General features: G+C 40.0%; 1 protein-coding gene across 3 annotated transcripts in view; it reads right to left on the reverse strand.

Moving 5' to 3' along the window:
* DICER1 (dicer 1, ribonuclease III) overlaps positions 1-21,886 on the reverse strand; it is a 98,070-nt gene that overhangs the window by 58,273 nt on the left and 17,911 nt on the right. For all 3 annotated transcript variants that reach the window (XM_061612059.1, XM_061612060.1, XM_061612058.1), the window contains 10 exons: positions 17,995-18,187; positions 16,201-16,363; positions 15,141-15,271; positions 11,501-11,635; positions 9,874-10,034; positions 9,442-9,610; positions 7,142-7,614; positions 4,905-5,037; positions 1,459-1,701; positions 331-485 (listed from right to left, as the gene is read on the reverse strand). In XM_061612059.1, the coding sequence (XP_061468043.1) occupies positions 331-485; positions 1,459-1,701; positions 4,905-5,037; positions 7,142-7,614; positions 9,442-9,610; positions 9,874-10,034; positions 11,501-11,635; positions 15,141-15,271; positions 16,201-16,363; positions 17,995-18,138 (1,907 nt within the window). In that variant the 5' untranslated portion in view covers positions 18,139-18,187. The remainder of the gene's footprint in view (positions 1-330; positions 486-1,458; positions 1,702-4,904; positions 5,038-7,141; positions 7,615-9,441; positions 9,611-9,873; positions 10,035-11,500; positions 11,636-15,140; positions 15,272-16,200; positions 16,364-17,994; positions 18,188-21,886) is intronic.

Genomic DNA, 21,886 nt, shown 5'->3' on the forward strand with positions numbered 1-21,886 from the left:
TCCCTTGAGGGGGGAGGTTTCAGCTAATGGAACATTTGCTGCTTCTTATAGAAGATTTAAAACGTAAACATATTCTTCTGCACCATGAACACTTTCTTCCTGCAACATCCTAATATTGATACAAATCAGTATTTGTGTAATGATTTGAGTGCCTTAATTCTTGGAAGGTGGAGAACCGATAGCACAACCACAACAGACAATTGCCTCAAACCTGAAGACAGTCTCCCTCAGATTATTAGCCAGTAAGCAGGTTGCCATATGCCATATCAACCATGGGGCTTAGAAATTCAGCACATTATCTCCAAAGTGAAATAACAATAGGTTTCATACCTATTAATGTGCCCAATAGCAGTGTTTATTGTCACTCTTGGACCGCCATCATCTGGTCTTAACACATATGGTGGAAAGATATCATCATCATCTATAATGGGTTCATTTTCTGTTTCACTTGTATCTACAGACTTTGAGCATTTGTTCCTTAGGATCTTAAAAAAAATGACAGAATGACAAAATAATTCCATGCAGGTCACACTGATCTACCATATATTTTGGAAAGTTGTTTGTCTTTCTGTCTGTTCCCTATACATTTGGACACCTCTTAAGTTACCATAACCAAATTTTACATGATAGTTCCTGAGATCAGGGAGCAGCTTCTTGTCTATGTTTGGGCACAGCTGGATGTGATTTTTGAAATAAGATGGCAGACTGAACCTTTCAAAAGCATACTGTTTTTAACCACTGACTTTAACACTGCACTGATTTTGTTGGATTCTTAGAATTCCACTTTCCACTAGTATTAAATATTTAAGTATAAGAGGAAGGGGAATTGAGGGTTACCATCAACAGCTGCCCCTGACAGAAGCTACCTAGAGCAGCATTAAGAAGCAATGGCTAAGCCCTGGCATGCTGTGATATTACAACCTCTGAGAATCCTTAACAAGCTCACATCCAAGAACTACTAACCCCAGTAACTGACTAGCCACTCTCAGCCCCTCCCCCTTTTAAAGGAGGCAGTTCATCACACTTGTTCATCACACACAGCACTGACAAACAGTACAGTCTAACAGAGAGAAAACCTGGAACACTAATACAGGATGCAGTGAAAAAGGAAATGGGTCTTAAGTGAACATATATACTTGCCTAAGGGGGGGAAAAGTCTGCCACCCCTTTTCCAGGCTACTATGTATATAGTAGCCTGGAAAAAAAGGCTGATCTCCAAGCCCTCCATCAGTTGATATGCAAGTCTTCCAGCCTAGTCACTTGCTCCTGTCATTTGTCAAGGTGTCATTTTCAATTAAGCCTGGATTCCCATGTCTCCAGCACCTAGATCTTCTCCATCTCTGGTTCTCGATATTTCTTTTAAGAACTGAATGTCTTCTTTGGGTCCTAGGCTCTGTTGTCACTTTTCCCTTCCCCCATTTCTATTGCTGCTCCTGCAAAGGTTTTTTTGTTACATACCTTCTCAATTGCTTTGTAGGTTTTAAGATCTTCTTCAAAACATTTAATTTTGTCTGAATCTGCTAACATGATGTAATTTGAAATAGGTGCCCTGGCTCTTCCTTTGGACTGCACATAGGACCGGTATTCTGTGGGCAAATCAAAACGAACCACCAAATTGCATTTTGGTATGTCAACACCCTCTTCTACAATACTAGTTGCAATTAGCAAGTTGGTCTCGTGTGCTCGAAATTTTCTAAGTACCTACAAAAGTAACCAAGAAGATACATTTCTAAGACCAATCAGTTATGAAAATCATCAGCTTGACAAATGTTGAATAAATATTTCCAAATTCAAGAATTCAAGTTTACAAATCTGCCCACAAGTCATCAGTTAGTAATAACAGGTTATAAGCAGAAAATAATTTTGGAGTGTTACACAAACATCTTACTAATTATTCTACTTCCTTCTTACTACCATTCTTTTGATTTAGTTTTCCTGTTTATTGTGCATGATCTTTACGGCCTTCTTGTACAACTTATCTGTTATACCTGTGGCCTCTCTGCATTTTAGAATATATCTAAAATTTAATCAGATCTCCAACAAGTTTTCCTTCTACTGTCATTTTGAAGGAAAAGAAGTGGAATTTGAATACTTTCAGCTCATTATGCCAACATGGTAAATCTTATAACATATCTGTATGCAAATCAGTATTTTTTCCACCATACAGCTGATGGACCAGCCTCTAAGGCTTATTTGAGTTTGTGGCTGAGGTTAGATTTGAACCACGCATTTCCCAAAGCAGGGATAGCCAATGACGTACCCTCCAGATGTCATTGGATTATTACTCCCATCATCCCTTACGAATGACCATGCTGGCTAGGGCTAATTGGAATTCTAGTCCAACAACGTCTGTAAGACACTATGTTGGCTCCTTCCATTCTAGATCATAGCCCATTCTTCTACTCACTATACTATTCCAGCTTTGGTTTGAAAGAGCATCTTAGCCACTACACATAAAATGAACTGGTTTCTAGAACACTTTACTATAGTGAAGCAAAGGAGTTATTGCTATAAAACTTTTAAATAACTAACTCTGGGTTTTATTTAAACATTAAAATTAAATCTAAATGGTTTCAATTTAATTTTCAAATGTTAATCACTTCCAGTTTACAGTACAGAATTCAGACATATAAGTTACTTTCATGAGACCAGAAAAAAACCCAGTGGCATAGCTAAATACAGAACTAAGATCTTATGAATTTAAATCCAGTGTCCTGTTTAAGACAGGCAGAGAGAAAGCCAGGCACTGACAAAGGAACATCTTGGCAGCAACAACAACAGAGGTGGTGGCATCTGGGTTATCAAGGAAAGAACAAGGGAGGTAAACTTCAATTATCTTACTCCCTGCCCTTTTATGGCTGAAGCTACCCTCTAAGAGAGTTAATAATATACATATATATACACACTAATTTGCTGTCGATTTGATTCATAGAACAATGTTGATTATGATGGAAAGAGAGAAGCTGGTCATGCTGAGGCAATGGGCTGCACAGTGAGGCAAGGGGGGCACCACAAGGGATTACCCCTGTGGTGTCTTCCCTTCTGGGATGCTACTGGGGGCAATGACTTCACCCACATGAAAGAGGTTTGTATCCAAAGTAGCACTAAGTCCAAGGATTTAAGCTTGTGCAACAGAACTTCCCTCTCCTAACCCCACGTGCCCTGTAAATCTATTCGAGTTCCCAAAAGCCTCCATAGCAGATTTGGGGAGAGCACAGCATACACATGGGGGAGTGGGAAGTTCTAGCTGTGTGTAAGTTTTAGCCATGTTTTATAACACAGCATGCTGAACTGATCCAAACAGGCACTACACATTGACGCAAACCCACTGGCTTAGAAATCTTTGATGTAGGCAATGGAAATCAGATCACAGAGCAACTATGCTCATACATGAAAATGGGCACAGCACCCAAGTATTCCATGATGTTGCACTGTTCTATTCCTTCTTAAAACAAGATTGATCCACCTATGAAAGCAGACTGCCACTTTTGCCCAAGCTTAGAACTAAAGCCAATTATATTTTCTAGAAAACCTCACTGCCTGTTGTTTTATTTATTTATTTATTTACTTTCTATCCCGCCCTTCCTCCCAGCAGGAGCCCAGGGCGGCAAATAAGGCACTAAAAACACTTTAAAACATCATAAAAAGAAATCTTAAAATACATTAAGACAAAACAGTGTTAAAAACTTTTTTAAAAGGTTAAAAACATTACTAAAAACATATTGAGCAAATCTTACAGAGACAGACTGGGATAGCTCTCAACTTAAAAGGCTTGTTGAAAAAGAAGTCTTCAAAAGGCGCCGAAAAGAAAGCAGAGATGGCGCCTGCCTAATATTCAAAGGGAGGGAGTTCCACAGGGTAGGTGCTGCCACGCTAAAGGTCCGTTTCCTATATTGTACAGAACGAACCTCCAGATAAGATGGTATCTGCAGGAGGCCCTCACCTGCAGAGCGCAGTGAACGACTGGGTATGTAAGGGATAAGACGGTCTTTCAGGTAACCTGGTCCTGAGCTGTATAGGGCTTTGTACACCAAAACTAGAACCTTCAACTTGGCCCGGTAGCAAATGGGCAGCCAGTGCAATTCTTTCAGCAGCGGGGTGACATGTTGGTGATACCCTGCTCCAGTGAGCAGTCTTGCTGCCGCATTTTGCACCAGCTGCAGCTTCCAGACCAACCTCAAGAGCAGCCCCACATAGAACGCATTACAGTAATTCAGCCTGGAGGTTACCAGTGCATGGACAACAGCGGTCAGGCTATCCCGGTCCAGAAACGGCCGCAGCTGTCTCACCAGCCGAAGCTGGTAAAAGGCATTCCTAGCCACTGAGTTTTTATTTTTTATTTATTTTATTCGATTTATATACCGCCCATAGCCCGAAGGCTCTCAGTTTTCACTGCTTTTTGATTCACCCACCCACTCAAAGAACTAATATTGTATCAATACTTCAGAATCAGGACATTTACAGTGGCTTTGTGGAAACTTAAATGTTATCATTGAAACTTTTTCATTCTGCATAAATTATAGCTCATAAACAGTAAAATTATAGTTATGACCGTACACAAAAGGTTTAGCCCATTTCAAGAATATGATATTTTTTAATGTTTATTGTAAAACTTTTCACATACATAGAATGACAGGACACAATGTCCAACAAGGAAGTAAAACAACCCTAGTACAATCAAACAACAACAACAATAATAGGGGAGAGAGAAAGAAAAAAGGGTGTTAAAGAGGTTGGAGAACTTTTTTTAAAAAATTCAGGTTTCAGAAACTAAAGCATGTTTCTTCTATATATTAATACCAACTATGCAGAATTTTTGAGATGGGGAATTTCCTGGGCTTGGCAAAGGTTTTAAATGCAAGAAACTATACAGCATTTTTGACAATTATTTTCATTAAAGTTACCTCTTCCTGCTTTCGGAATTCTACTTCCATCTGTTTACTACGGGGCTGATTCTTTCCAATGCCATGTCCAGTTATAAAATTGCTGCTGATGTAAGCCAGCTCTGGGTCTTGTTTGCCAGCTTCTTTTATCAACCTAAACACATTATACACATTTTGGAAGTCACATATAGTTGAGAAAATGTAAGCTAATCTTCTGTTTGAAATCCTATACTGACAATGAAGGCATGGTAATTGGCTATCTTGCCAGTACATACAAACACAGATGGCATTCTCTTTAAAAATTCCTAAAATAAATTTCTCCTGTGGTTCTACCTGACACTGCCAAAAAATGCTTCATACCTGAAGCACAAAAGGTAACATGAAGAACATCTAGTTCATGTATTCTCAATGGTTCCAAAGTCTACTACAGAAATTATATGAAATAAAATGGAGTTCCAAGTCCCAATAGGGTTAATTTAGCAGAGACTGATGGGCAAACTAATACACATTGACAGAGGCCATGTAACACCATGCATTAAAGCAAGATTCTTACATCTAAGAAAAGCAATCCCTAGGACAGAAAACCCCTATGCTTTCTTAGTAAGTTGCTCCTAGGTTTAGACATTTTAATTACTTCTGTGGCTTAGTTTACACATTACCTATTTTACAAGAGATCATTATGTTTTAAAATCCCTCATGCCCGAAGCGGCCTGCGATTCCAACAACCTTTAAAAATGGCCATGGCCAGGCCTTGTTCTTGCCTACATTTGTATGAACGAGAGTGCTGCTGTACATTCACTCACACTAGTGCCTCTCTTTTCCTTGCCAGAAGAATCAAGGAAATTACAAGTGTTTTCCTTTCTTGTTCTCTCTGCCAGCAATGGATTTCCCCCTCTCTCATTTGGCATTACCAGAATGCATATTGTCCATGGTTTGCTGGACAGCTAGTAAGATGGCTTTGTATATATGCATGTATATAAGGGCTCCTCATGTCTTGAGAAGCATTTTAAAAGAAACGATTGCTGGAAAGGCAGATGTTAAAAGGCTAATTTACCACCACCACCCCATCCACTACAGTTTGTATTTCTTTTTTGCCCCAGAGTGGTCTTTGGTCCCATCTACCCTATACATTTAAAGCAGTATCATACTACTTTAAACAGTCATGGCTTCTCCCAAAGTATACTGGGAACTGTAGTTTGTTATGGGTGCCGAGAGTTGTCAGGAAACCTCCTTTCCCCTCCAGCTACAACTTCCTCCCTGGGAAGAGGGATTGACTGTTAAACTACTTTGAAAATTGTAACTCTGAGTGAAATAGGGGGTGTCCTAACAACTCTTGGCACCCTTAAAAAACTGTAGTTCCCAGGATTTTTTTTTTGGGGGGGGGAAGCCACAACTGATTAAAATGGTATGTTACTGCTTTAAATTTATAGGATACATGGAGACTGTGGCTCAAGGACAAGAAAATTTCAGTATTGGAAAACAAAGATCTTCTGGAGTAAAACTCTTTTAAAGCATAATGGAGACTTCCTATAGTCTTTCTCATTTCAATAAAATAAAACCAGTTTTTACAGTGAATTACATGCAAATAAAATTTTAATATTGGTATCATTTTCCATGCAATTATTTTTAAAAGCTTAATATACAATTCGACTACAAAAATGTGTTTTAAGTAAATGTAATGCATTCTTTACTGTTTTTGTTATGTATCCTTTTTATAACAAGCCTTTAGTTTCTGGCTTTATGAAGACACAAAATGGGACCACACAGAACACTACTCAGGATATTTTTTAAACAGAATGGAGGACGTTTTTATCTATATATTCCCATATAAATAATGCATATGTCTACTGCCTCTTTCTGATTACTCTATATATTATCACCTTACATGATAATTAATGTAAGGCTTACATGCCTGATATTTGTGGTTAGAAATATCTGAATTCTATTAGAATTATCCCAAACTTTTAAATAGCTGATAACTGCATATTCTACATAGCCCAGCTTCAATGAATCATATAAATATTTTTAGAAGTAGTATTTGCTAATTATTAACCATCCTTACATTATTTTGTGTATATTTTGACCACATTTTTCTCCTTTTGTGAAGGGTGGTTTAGAGATTTGCAAAAATTAGCACCTTTCATGCCAATGATAGGTCTGACTATTTAGACATCAATCCTGAACAGTTATTCTAGATTAGCATTCAGTTAGTTCTTTCATAACCAATAATATTTTGGCATTTTATTAAGAAATCATACCTGTTTAAAACAACTGCTGTGTATCTTCTTTCAACAAAAATAATTCCACATAAAATATTGGTAAAGGGAGAAGGAAAATTAGTTTCTGTTTTCTCTTTCTCCTCTATTTCTTCATCTTCATCTTCATCTTCAGAATCACTCCAGGACACATAATTATCCTGATTCCGATTATTATACCACTCAACACTTTCAAATTGCTGCCGTTCATAGGGCTTATATTTACGCAAAATTTCAAGCAGTTTTATTACTTTTGGGGTTACAAATTTCAGGTCAAGTGAGGCAGGTGAGAAGTGCTCTTCACAGAGTGCATGTATTTTCCTTAGGAAAGTATCTGTAAACAATAAAAATTTCCTGTGCAGCTCTTCCTGCTCATGTTTTATGTACTTCTGTAGCTCTCTCACCATCATCCCAGCTACTTTATCGGCACACCAGGGTCCCAGAACAAGCAGCACTGCTCGGCAGTCTGACAGTATCTACAAACAAATTAAATTCATCAGTTCAGTACAGCACAGTAGCAGTTGACACAGCTGACACTGAGCTCTCAAACTGTGTTTCAAGAAAAAAAAATCAAATGATATATACAGGACTTACTGTTTCTCATAAATATCATTTTAGGAGGCAACACACACATATGGAACAGGTTTTGAATTGAACTGTGTAGTATCCTGGTTAAAATAAGTCACAGAAATTTGATAGATGATCAAACAGTCTGAATGCTAAAGGTTTAATACAGAAACATGGCAGACCATTGCAGAGTTGTACATTAAAATTTACCAGATACTTTGCCAAGGGCATTTCTATTTGCAGTTCCAAATAAGACACATCAAACAGGGTTCATCTAGATATTCCAAGAAGATTTATGCAACTTTACAGTTGACAATGAGGACATTGAACTTGTCAAGGATTATCAATACCTTGGCACAGTCATTAACCAAAATGGAGACAATAGTCAAGAAATCAGAAGAAGGCTAGGACTGGGGAGGACAGCTGTGAGAGAACTAGAAAAGGTCCTCAAATGTAAAGATGTATCACTGAACACTAAAGTCAGGATCATTCAGACCATGGTATTTCCGATCACTATGTATGGATGTGAAAGTTGGACAGTGAAAAAAGCTGATAAGAGAAATATCAACTCATTTGAAATCTGGTGTTGGAGAAGAGCTTTACGCATACCATGGACTGCAAAAAAGACAAATAATTGGGTGTTAGAACAAATTAAACCAGAACTATCACTAGAAGCTAAAATGATGAAACTGAGGTTATCATAATTTGGACACATCATGAGAAGACACGATTCATTCATTAGAAAAGATAATAATGCTTGGAAAAACAGAAGGAAGTAGAAAAAGAGGAAGGCCAAACAAGAGATGGACTGATTCCATAAAGGAAGCCACAGACCTGAACTTACAAGATCTGAACAGGGTGGTTCATGACAGATGCTCTTGGAGGTCACTGATTCATAGGGTCGCCATAAGTTGTAATCGACTTGGAGGCACATAACAACAACAGATATTCCAATATCTGCTCTCTGTGTATTCACTTCGTTAGTTAAAAATAGCTTTCACAATTGCTAGTTTCATAAGCAATTAATATTGCAGAAATATCATGGGGTGACGCAAGTGAAAATATTGATATACCAGCAGAATGATCCAAGTATATTATGCACTAGTTGTCATTAGCTTGATGTTCAAACTGGGCATGTTACCATTACTATAAACAACTGTATGCCTCCATACCAGAACTGGAAAGTCATTGCTTCAGACTAGTTAAGAAGTCATGGCAAACTATAGTTACCCCAAAAAGAAATGAAGAGGGAATTGGACCACCCAGACGGAAGTGTGGATTGGGAGTGTACAAGTTCACAACGCACGCTCATGACTGAATCAGGTCATTATTTAAATTAACTTTGCTCCTTCAAATATGAGCTGCTTGTAGGCCTAGGAAACGGCTTGCTGAGTTTCTACTGCTCATTTGTTCAGGTATCATAAAAGAATCTCAGACAAGGTCAAAAGGGACAATTCTTGGGGTACAGAGCAAGTTAGTATCAAGAGTGAAGTGAGCACCCTGACAAACACTATCTGAAATGCACTTTGTTTCCCATACTTAGCGAAGTATTCAAGTTTGATCTGGAGATGTAACTGGGAATTTATGTTAACTTGACAAACCGACTGGCTACTAACAAGCACAAATAATTATACATAGTGAAAAAAGGCAGTTTTTCTGGAGAGATGTAGTGAAGGTTTCTATGAAGCAGTCTGAATCACACTGCAGTTAAGCAATGATAAATTATGCATCCATACCTGTTTCGAAATCAAGGTAGAATCTCTCTCTCTGCACTGTACAGATACGTTACAATCATTCAGAAAGCGAAGTGCATCATCCAGCTCTGTTAACAACCTTTCATAGAGCCCACTTTTGTCAGCATATGGTCCACAATCTACCACAATCTCACAAGGTTGAGAAGTATACCTTTAGCATAAAAAAAAACACAAGCAAGTCAACCATATTTTTAACAGTTGAGAATGTATATAAAAAGAGTTTTTTTTAAAAAGCTATACAGGCTGCAAAGAAAGATACAAAATTCAAGTTGACCTTACTTTATCAAAATAGGTTTAAAGGACGTATTTCAGATTTATTTTATTTTTCAAAAATGCTAAGGATGCAGAAATCAATTCAAGTTATCCAACATAATTTTTTATGAGTGGCATTCGTACAAAATTATCAAAATATACCTGTCCAAAACTACTAAATCAGTTGCTGTTTCAGCACTACTCTTTAGAATGTTCTCCAGTTTCTGAATCTTCTCTTCTAATTCTGCTGGATCGCATTTCCCATTTAAAATGGAAGCTGTTAATCCCAAGATTCGAGGGCATGATGGACAACTCTCACAAAGCTGAAAAATAAACCAGAATAATTCACAAGGCTGCTAATGTTGCTGTTAAGCAGGGAAAATACCCAATTCCAGGGAGAAACTGATTTCAGTGAAGTCCTGTACCTCCTTTGCCAACATGGGGAAAATTGCAGGAAAAAGGGGTGGAAGAGAATAGGTTTACAGGACTCCTCCAGAATAATAAAAAGACTGCCTGCCTAACACACACAAACCTGGTAAATTTAGGATTGGAACTGATCCTCTAATACAGCCTTTCCCAACCGGTGTGCCTCCAGATGTTGTTGGACCACAACTCCCATCTTCCTGACCATTGGCAATGCTGGCTGAGGCTGATGGGAGTTGTGGTCCAACAACATCTGGAGGCACACTGGTTGGGAAAGGCTGCTCTAATACGTTAATATTTAAACATAACAATATTTTCATTTTAAGCAATAAACTTCCATGTTAGTGTAGTAGGGTAGCAGCTTTGAAGCACTTTAGGAGGCAAGGCCATGTGACCCTATAAAGAAGAAAATTAATGTAACTTTATCCCTCTACCACATGCTTCCAAAGGAGGAAGCTCAACGCTCATTTCGCAGGAGTTCTACAGAATGAGGGGTAAGGCTATTTGTGCAATGTAATGGCTATTCAGAAAGCTCTCCTGCAGTTTTCTGTTTAACATTTGGCAATGAGAGGTCACCACAAATTTTCTGCTAACTCACTCACTGGATAGTTTCAAGCCTGCCCACACTTAATACAGCAATGAATACTCCCCTTTTAGACCTTCTTGATGGAGTATATTTAATCAAGCTCCTTTCTACCTTCATTAGCCTCCAGAAATATGGAGCAGACTTCTGACTCTGGCAATTATTACAATCAGTGGTGGCCGAAGGGCACTTCCAAATGCAGTTGCTTTCCCTTAGGTTCAAATACCCTTGGCACACTGAGGGAACTGCACTGGCTCCATTCCTTTCCAAACAACATAGAAGCATTTGCTGAGCATTTGAGTACACTCCTTTCACCTCAATCTTTAACAAGAGGGGGAATTTGTCCATTTCCTCAATGGAAAGCATCTGGGATGAGAATGAGTGAGATACAGAGAACGAAAGCTTGGTGCAGGTTGAATGAGCCAGTGTCTGCACGTGAATAGAAATGCATGGCAAAGGGATAGGAAAGTACATGCTTCAGCCAGTTGTGCCTATGGTAGCCTGTTCACTTTTTCTAGGAGCCGGGAGGGGGGGTTGAATAAATTCATTCCCCCAATGAAAAGTAATCTGAAAGTCAGTCTAAAGAACAGATCAGAAATAACAGGTGCCAAGGGAAGTGAAGCATTAACACATATTATGCAAGCCATTCCATTTGCCTACTTTTTATTTATTTTATTTATTTATTATTTTATTTATATCCCACCCTTCCACTCACTAGGAGCCCAGGGCGGCAACGATCCACTATGTCAGCAGTTAAAGATATATAGCTGGGTCACAACCTACCTTCATAATTTCTTGATAGGGGTGATCCTGGATTGCAAGATGGCACTCATCAAAAATAAGAAGATTAATGTTTGACAGGGATAAATGGTCATTTTTTAAAACATTCAAAGCGACACAACAGGTCATAACGAGAACCTGAAATATGAAGAGATGCAAGGTAAAACTTACTTTATATTTAAAAAAATTAGTCAGCATTAATAAAAATTAAACATTACTTCTTCCCTCTATAACACATTCAGACTTTAACAATTGACATTCACTCATGAGCGAGCATTAAATAACACGCCTTGTAACTCCACCAAAAGCCACTCAACTGAAAATTACAACAGATTTCCATCTCCATCTAGTCTAAGGATTGAACTAGACATTACATTAAGAATGTATAATCATATAATAAATATCATCATCATGCAAGCTGCTCTTGGAGCTTTTCCTGCTGAAGAGCAGGGTATAAATTTTTTGAATGGGTATTTTCAGTGGTGGCTCCTGTCTGTGAAATGCTCTCCCAAGGGAAACATGTCTGGCACCATCTTTGTCAGTTTTTAGGAGCTATGTTTAAAAATATTATTTATCCAGACTTTTGATATTTAAGTTATTCTCTACTGTTGTGCTCATTTTTTTAGCAGGGTGGACTAGGACTTATTCTTCATATTGTATTGCTGGATGAGTACTTTAGAAATTGTATATGCTGTTTTAGAATTTGGCTTTTAATTGATTTTATCCGTTTGTATTTTATTCTGTTGAGTCACTCAGACATTTCTTCTTCTAGAACCAACCCTGGAGACAAAACTGGAACCACTGCAGAATAGTGTGCCCAATACCCACGTCTCGTAGATATCCAGAAAGATACCGTGATTGATGGTATCCAACGTTGATGAAAGACTGAGCAGGAGCAGCAGGGTCACCTCCAACCCTCCCCTTTCCCAATAAAGGTCAACCAAGGCTGATTCAATCCCAAACCCAGGTCTGAACCCAAACTGGAATGGGTCTAGATAATCTCTTTCCTCCAAGAATGCCTGCAACTGCACCACCACACCCTTTGATTACCTTGGCCAAAAAGGGTAGTTTGGATCTGGGTGGTTGTTGTTAAATACCATCAGGTCCAGTGTAGTTTTTTGAGGAGTGGCTATACTATCACCTCCTTCAAGCTGGCAGAAACTACTTCCTCACACAAAGATACATTCACCATATATTACGAGGTTGAAGGCCCTGGAGCCTGCCGACTAAAATTCCCACCCCACACTCTCCTTGTATTGTTGGTTATGTGTTCCTGAGGTATTGTGCAAAGCTCAAGGCCACGCTGTGTGCAACAAAAATAACCAAGAGCAATTGGAATACACGTTATCTCCTCCTTGGCAATTTCCCTCATGCTTAGCAGAATAATCCCATTGTTCAAGCAAGCATTAGAAAGTAGCCTGAGTTTCTCAGTGTCATCTAGAAACGCAGACACACACACAGTCACCTCATACCCAGACCCCTCCTTTGCAGGGGGGTGAGAGAGAAAAAGTCTTTTAAAAAAGAGGCTTGAATCTAGAAAGGGAGTGTAATGGTGATCTGAGCTCCAACACGTGTAACAACGCTCTCCACACAGGACTGCAGAGAGAAAAACCAGGAAGGGATTTTGTGTCTCAGCACACGCTTTGAGACAAACAGAATCTTTCCTGCTTTGGGGCCAGAGCTCTTCCACATCGCTTCAGCTGTACTCAACTGCCCACTCCTGGGCCTAGGACAGGTAATCTCTCCTACCTGTCACTCCTTATAGTAATAGGTCCTTTAATCTCTTTAGTTTGAAGTTATGAATGGGTTAGGATATTAATGGTTAATGCTGCCACGCACCCAGTAATTTTGTAATGCCATTCTTCTCTTTTCTCTCGATAAAAGAAAGCTTTGCATCAGTCTGGTTTGGACCTGCATTTCTTGGGTTATACATGCACCATTTAGACACACTTCAGGGCAACGCACTTGTTTTATCCCTAGCAAAAGATCCCCCTCCTCTCAAGGAGGTGTGTTTCATGGGACATGTGGGTGGCAAGTTCACACACTCAGGTTCCCAAGAACACATGTCGTTAACACATACCTTGGACTCACCCAAGTCACCCCTGCCCAGCTTTAAATAGCAATGAAGGGCAATTATTGGGAGGACATACCATTGTGCACATACTCATAAGAACCTTGTCAATGTCATCAAGCTGCACAAATTTTAACTGATGCCACAAAACAAGGCTTCATGGAGCATTGGAAACCTCTCTTGGAGCTGCATCAATCCTGGTGTCAAGTTCACTACGAACATGAATAGCTTTGTCCTCAATTACAGAGGATTCCTAGGCTTGATCCACCAATATAGGTATCGACCGCCTATGGATGATCCTGAGGAGCTCCGCTAGGCAATTACATGGGGACATGATGTAAGCAGCGAAGTAGGCCCTCTTTCCTGCTTTCACTGCCACCCAGTACACATAGTTATGTGTTCTAACTCATGCTTTGTCATCTTCAAAGTGGGACTTTCACCACCTGTGCTCTAGCCGTCATACAGCCTGCTTCATACTATGTAGCTTCCCAGTATAGCAGAGGGCCAATTGTGCTTCACAGCATGTGAGAAAGTGCTCAGGAGCAATGTATCGATGGCCCTCCACATCTCACTGTTGCACAATGAAACAAGGACCTCAGCAGGATCGCTAGCTGTATCCACTAGAAAATCCTCAAGAGCATTCACAAATACATCAGAATCTAAGGAGGTGGACCATCCAAACCAGTACCCTACCTTGCAAGGGAAATTGGTACCATTAGCTCGAAGTTCTCCAAAAAGTGGTCTGACCATGACAATGGGATCACAGAAATCCATCCACCTCTATTTCCAGTCTACCAGCCTTGCCACAAGCAGAAAAACTCAACTAGAGTGTGCACCCTGCACTAGGAGATGGGTCAATGACCATTTAAGACTGCCCCATTGTTGCCATGAAGTCTCCCAGGACCACATTCCTAGAGTTCTCCAACACTACCTCAGAGACCGCCTCTGTCAGTTCAGTCAGTGACCACTGAGCGTCTGGGTGAGTGGTATACAAGCAGTACCCCCAGTCTCTTTGGTCTGACACTGGGTGCAGGTTCTCAAGGCCAGGCCCTATATATAGAGGTCTCCTGATCAAGACGACAAAAGATTTATGGACCATAGCAACACCTCAACCTCAACTCTCCATTCTGTAGTAGTGCTGCATTGAGGAGCTGGGTGGGATAGCTGGATAAGATCCACTCCTCCCAGCTCACCCAAGCATGTCTCAGTGATAACTGCTAGATCGACTCCTTCATCCCCTATCAATACAGAACTGCAGCCTTTGTGATTTTGGCAGTAGGGCTATGAAAAAAAGCAGTATTTCTTGGGCTCAGCTTGCCACACAGAGGAAAGTAAGATCAGGCAACAGTTGCTTCTCATTCAGGGAATGGGAGAGGATCAGAAACAGCATCTGTTGTGGCACAGGAAAGCTATTGTGCAAACAAAACAAAAAACTCCATTGCATACTTGGATCTTCCCACACGCTTCCCTGAATTGACACTATCGTCTATTTTGCAATTCGTGCTAGAAATCAGAAAACCTTCACAATATTTTATAACTTACGGACAGTTGTGGTATATTCATTCTCCTTACCTGATACTTAGCAAATTCTTGGTTCCATTTCTCTTTTGTCCATGCTTCCGTTATTTCCAAACTTGAATACTCTCCCACCTTAAGATCTGAATGAGTCCTAATAGTTGACACTTGCTGAGCAACTTGATTCGCTATATAGGAAAGAACAGGTGAAATATAGGCAGCAAAGTAACTATTTTGAAATGGGCTCTCAAGCATAAATGCAACTGCAGTATAGACTAGGGGTGCTTCCACAGTAAGCATTTAGTGTAGGATTGCCATGCTTCATTCATTCACGTTATACAGGACAACCCTAAAATGCCATCATCCAGTCATTGTCATCTTTGTTTTCCCTATAATTTTTTCATCTTTTATTCAAAAACAGAACATTTGACTTTCAGAAGAACAAAAGAGAAGCAGAATCTCCATAGGTGTAGCATTATTGTAGTACGGTGCTACATCACTTTGACACCACAATACAAAATTAACAGTACAGCACTGTGGGGCTCTAGCATTATTTCTCGTTCATTTTTTAAGAAAATTATTACTGGAGAAGCATTTTACTACTAATTAAAAGATTTATTAAAAACAAACAGGGGGCAAAAAATGGTGCCTACCACATGATTTATAGCAAATGTGTGCGGAACTTCAAATGGTCCCACCCACAGCAGCTATGTCATGTCCACTGATGTGGATGGAATACAGTGGGATGTGCACAAAGAAAAGGCACAATACTCCTGATAGTGTGAAAATTCAACTGCAATTCCACTCTTTAGCTTACAACAGAAGACTATAATTGGACAGTGCTAGCAGGCACATGTTTGGAAACAGCCTACCGGTGCAAAAGCTAGAGTAAGAAAACCCAATTTACTCAGGTAAATTAATCTGTTTCTTGCAAATGCTTCTCATCTTCCCAGTAACAAAATATGAACTTTGACAAAACACCTGAGAAAGGTCATGGTGATTTCACTTTAGTTATTGTTTTCTTGGAAATGCTAGTTTTGCCCACTAATTTTATTGCACAAATTGAACATTTATCCAGTCCTTACATCCCTTACACAAAGGTGTATTACTTCCTTACCAGAGTTGACCAAGAATACTGTTCTTTTCCCATTTTTGTTAAAAACTCCCCTGATCTGATAAGACAGTTCTTTAATGAGTAGTACTGCAATAAACGTCTTCCCTGAGCCAGTGTTTAAACAGACTATTGTATTATGATCCAGAGCTGCTTCTAGCAGTTCAACCTGTATTAGAAAATACAAAATGTTTTATTCAAAAAAAACCCTCCAAAATTACATAAAGACAGACTTCAGCTGAATCATTGAAAGACCATCAAATATGTAGATGTCACTCTGACATATTATACAAGGAAAGTCAATGAACTACATACCTAAAGCATCTTCTTTACCTTAAAAATATATTCTAAAATAACGTTTTGTAATATTTGGCCTCTGTGAAACAACTTTTGAAATTATTCTGTAAACACTTAAGGAGTACTAGTTGCATTACAATGAACTGCCATGTAAAGTTTCCAAGGGGTGATCCTGGGAGCAGCATGCAACAGCACCTTAAGATCCTCACAGAGTAATTGCAGAAAGGTTACAGTATAAGCAACAAATGCTCTGCCTAAATCAGCTCTAAAAATATTTAGTATTCAAACCTTTGCAAACTGAAGTCATGTGAAATGTTCAGAAAATTGTGATTGCCAAGAAAACTTTAAAATGTACACGGTTCTCAAAATATGCAGTTCTGAACATTTTACTGAGTTCTTATTTGTTCAGAATGTTTATGCCCCACTTTTTATTCCCAAGAGGCTCTCAAAGCAGTTTTAAGACTTTCATAATAAAAATTATACTTAAATCTGATATCAGGAACAGAAACATCCCTACGATGACATGATTATTTGGGTGGTATTTTCTGCCCTCATCCTAGGTGTTGCCTTTTGGTTTCTGTCTACTAGGGAGCATAGCCCACAGAGGCCTTCTGAGGTAATGGAGTGGAGCTAAGCAGCTGGAATTTATTCAGCCCATGATAAAAACAAGCCATCCCTTGCAGACAATTGATAGTCATACCTATGTTTTACATCCTGGATTAGGCTGTCTTTTCTAGAAACCAGTATACACATTTTTGAGGGACAGGGAGAAGAGTGTTTATTGTTAAACTTCATGGTTAACTTTAAGTGTGCATATTAAATGCCTAGAGAAGTTTTGCATCAGGTAACAAACAAGCAAAGATTGTGAACGCTTTAGTCAAATGTCTCTGTGCTATATTTTTACATGACAAACTAACGGCCACATCTTATATATATTCACTAACAGGCAAAAAAACCTTGTGGTTTAAGAACTTATCTATAGCGTTATATCTATCTATAACTCTGAGAGAAAAAAGTCCAAAAGGGCTCTGGGTTTTTTTTCTGTCTTTTTAGACTTTGAACTCTCTATTCTCTCTGACTGTTTTGTGTATCACCATGAAAATTGAGAGGGTTGTTAAGCAAGCATTTCTGAGTTCAAGAATATAAGTTTTGTAAGGTTTTGTTTTGAAATGAGCTTATGGGAAGCATCAGAATGGCACGGGGGGCTTTTTTCAATTTAACATTACGGAACTTGAAAATTCCACGCTGGCTATAGTATACAGCCACTCTTGTGGCTGTATAATAAATCATACAATTAAGAGGAAATTATTTCAGCAGGCCAAGGATGCTAGTACTGATATATTTTCTGCTTCTAGTATTAGCAAGGAAGAGAAAGAATGAACCACGGTTAATAGATACTCTCACGGAAATGCAGGTAAAATACGGACACCAGTCTCATGGCCAGTCTCCAGGAAGCAGCCGGTTTTCACTTTCCTTAACAAATATTAGCACTGTCATTAGTACCTGGTATTTTCTTGGTGTATAAATGTTATCATGAATTGCTTCTTGCTGCCATGGTAGTCCAAAAAAAGGACCCATTGGTGAGGAAGCAGGGGTCATGAGTTGTAGTCCTGCCATGCTGAAGAACTGCAAAGCAGGGCTTTTCATTCATTCATCCAGTGTTTCTTTCATTGCATTTTTGTTTCAGCGCAGCTTACTATGAGGAGAGGAAAAAGAGAAGTAAAACCATTTATCGATCATATCTTACAGAATTCTTTTTAAAATATTAAAGATTTTACAAGATGAATTCTCCATTCAGGTTTTAGCGCAACAGTAAAATTTTAGATATGTCAATAGATTCTTCAAGGGCAAACTAGAGGCACCATTCAAGGCCCAATTCTACTTGGTAACATCCAATAACTTCCACCCACTTGCACAAAAGAAATCCACATACACCAAGATTTCTGGCTTCTCTTCTCACCACTAAAATCTGCTTTCAAGCAGATTTGGGGGACAAATGGGGGACTGCAAGGGAAGAAAGGAAGGAGAAGCTCCATTACCCAAGTAGAAATTTGCTCGCATAATGCTGAATCTCATCCATTGTCACCCCAACTACACTGGTGTCCCTACAGCATACCTCCTTTAAGTGCCATGGGATAGCAAGAAGCCCCAGACTATATGGCAAGAACCCACACCACAGCTTCTGTCCAGATCACATCAGCGTTAACCCAGTTTCTGGAGAGCTGCTGCTGCAGCAGCTCTCACCACCAGAGTAACATGAGCACCAGGCCCAATTCACATTCTAGAGATTAATTTCAAGTTAAGTTGGGACATTTTAGGAACTTAAGTGTCCTTTTGTACTCAGTAAAAAAGCATGATAAAATTTAGCTAAGTACATGTAGAAATGCTGCCAATAATAATGGTAATAGAATAAAAGGAGTATTTGGATAGTGTCATCAGTGTTCAAAGTGCTTCATATCACTGCAAGTGCTATATAACTACTTACAACAGCTGTGTAAATTAGACAGGTCCCCATAATAGGGCATTGAGATTGAGAGGCAGTAGCTTGCCTAAGTTCACCGGAAGAGCAATCCATCTTGATGGAGGGCAGCAGGAGTGAAGCCAGGGGAAAGTGCGACCATATCTGGCTGCCATTTGGAGGCATCTTGGAGGGGAGGACACTGGCTGTGCTGGCAGAGAAAGAAATGCCTTTCCCTTTCCACCACTCCTTTTCCTGGCATACCAGCTGCCAGGACGGAGGGCCTTGGGACAGAGCCAAATGGGACCTGGATATCATGTAAAGTCTCCCCCTTGGCTCCTCCACTGAAACACCCCTGGAATGACCCTTTTGCAGGCCTTCTGCTGGCTCCCCTTCTGCTGGGCTGGGCTTCTCTGGAGGACCTCCAGCTGACCCAGGCTGATGGACTTACACCAGTATAAGCCGGCTGAGTTGGGACCCAGCCGGCTCTGCCGGAGGGTCCACCATATCCAACTCCCCTCAGCCCAGCATAAACAGCAGTTTGATTGTGCTCTTAGTGAGCCAGATCTGTCCTAACTTTAGGAACATAGCAGAATTTACATTGGCTTAATTTAAACTGGCACAAGTTACCCCATTCCAAACTCCATTCAGAAGCGAGGTTACTGCCAGCTGAGCTGCCCCAAGGCTGGCAGAGGGAAAACGAGCCTTTAAAAGAGAGTTTGACTTACATCATCCTTTTTGCCAATGTAAATTCCACCGGATTGCCAGATCAAGTGACTTGAGCTGAACGATGTTTGGATTAGGTTGAAGTCTCCCCCTGCCCAATCCAGGTGAACTGGGATGAGAGACTTACACTACCATATCTCCAACTGAGTTGGGGTTGGGTTCAGCCAGCTGAGCTGGAGATCTGCCAAGTCTTAACTCACTCATTCCGGCGGATCTTGGGTTTGAATTATCCCCTTAGTGGCAAATATAAGATTAAACTAGAAACCTTGCAGATAACTGTTCATTCACCACTATATTACATTAGCTCTTTATCCTGTATACATTCCATTAATTAATGACTTTCAACTATACTTCATGACTGAAGCCAAATTTTGTATACCTGCCTCCTTATGCTCTTACAGTAAATCAAAGAATTTTTAACTGAAAAATCTGTGAATAATTACAAGGTGATTTCCACACTCCAGGATTGGAAAACGAGGACAAACTTGTAATGGAAAACTTCTAACGGACAAACTTGGTATAACATAGTTATACCAAGCAAACAAGATGGTACCCACTTTCCCCATATCATGTACATCAGAACAGCTAAATGACGAAGAACACAAATAGTGAGCATACTTTCCATTCTGAGTTAATCCTGTCCTTGGTATTCTCCAAACTTAAACTGGAATGTTCACTGCTGGTCATTGACCATAATAAATGAAATGAAATGAAACCTGGAATGTTCTCTCCAGCTGAAACTCTTTAGAACAATTGGTTCACTAAGTTCTCCCTGAAGACTGCTGGGGGGCAGATCCTCCATTATTGCACTTTAAAAGGCTATGAATTCTATAAGCAATTATTTTTATTATTGATGTCAAAAAATAACCACCTAATTATGAAGTGAACTTATAAATACTGTTTTCTGCTTTTAGTACTTATTTTGAATGGGAAAGTCCACACATAAAAACTATATTATCAACAGAAAAGAACTAAAAGGCTAGGTCCAGCAAGGCCTTATGGAAGTATTTCAGTCTACAGTCCTACACACTTATCTGGAAGCAATAGCCCCATTGAACTCAATGGAGGATTGAACACGTGGAGGATTGAAAATGGACTGTTGGTCTCACCTGAAAGGTGGTTTTCCCAGGTATCATACCATCAGGCAGGTAGTAGCACTGCCTAGTGTCCAAAGGCAGAAATGCACAAGAGTCAAGACTTCAGCAGCTCCTTCCGGCTTGACCCCATTCCATTCCAAACGAATGGTAGACTGGATCCAGACAGCTCTTTTCAGACAGAACACTCTCAGCCAGACAATAATAAAAGGACCAGCAAATATAATACACATCTTGACTCCGAATAAGAAAAAAGCAAACAGTAAGAACAGCCTTAGCAGTAACTTAACTCATAACCCATGCAGTAAATGTAACGTAAAACAAACTTTATCGAATTGAGACAAGTGGAAGAGTTATTAAACAGTAATGAAAATTATCTCCAGTACAGGTAGGCAGCCCCCCCTCAACAGGGAGGACCCTGATGGTATGATACCTGGGAGAGCCACCTTTCAGGTGACACTGACGGTCCATTTTCCCCAGGTAGCATACCATGAGGTGGGATGTACCAAAGCAATCCCAGTAGGGCGGGCCCAGGCTGCCTAAGAGGAAAGGAACTGGAAAGAAGGCAGAGTATCCCTCCTGGCCAAGAAATTCAGAACGCATTGATCTCTTTGGCATCCTGTTGATGATATCCGGCAAAGAACCTTGGAAGTTGAGCATTCTGAGTGGTGGCAAAGAGATCTACTGTAAAGGGACTGAATCAACGGTGCAGCTGCAGGAAGATCCTGGGATGCAGTTTCCACTCCCAAGGAAGAACCTGTTTTCTGCTGGGCCAGTCTATTGTAATATTGAGGTCGCCACTGAGATGCTCCGCTCTCAAGGAATGAAGGTGACATTTGGCCTAATTGAAAATGAGAATCGACTCCGCCTGGAGACCCCTCGACCATGTTGCCCCCTGAAGGTTCAAATGTGCATTCACAGTGACGTTGTTGGTCTGAATGAGAACACTGGTCAAATGCAACTTTTGGTGAAATTGGAGGAGAGCCAGACACACTGCTCGCAACTCCAGCAAGTTTATGCTAAGACGTTGCTAGGTAGCCGTCCACTGGCCTTGAACAAAGAGGGAGTTGCAATGGGCACCCCATCCCAGGAGACTGGCATCGGTTGTAATCAGAGT

The sequence above is a fragment of the Rhineura floridana genome, chromosome 2 (assembly GCF_030035675.1).
Source record: "Rhineura floridana isolate rRhiFlo1 chromosome 2, rRhiFlo1.hap2, whole genome shotgun sequence".
NCBI classification, from domain to species: Eukaryota; Metazoa; Chordata; class Lepidosauria; order Squamata; family Rhineuridae; genus Rhineura; species Rhineura floridana.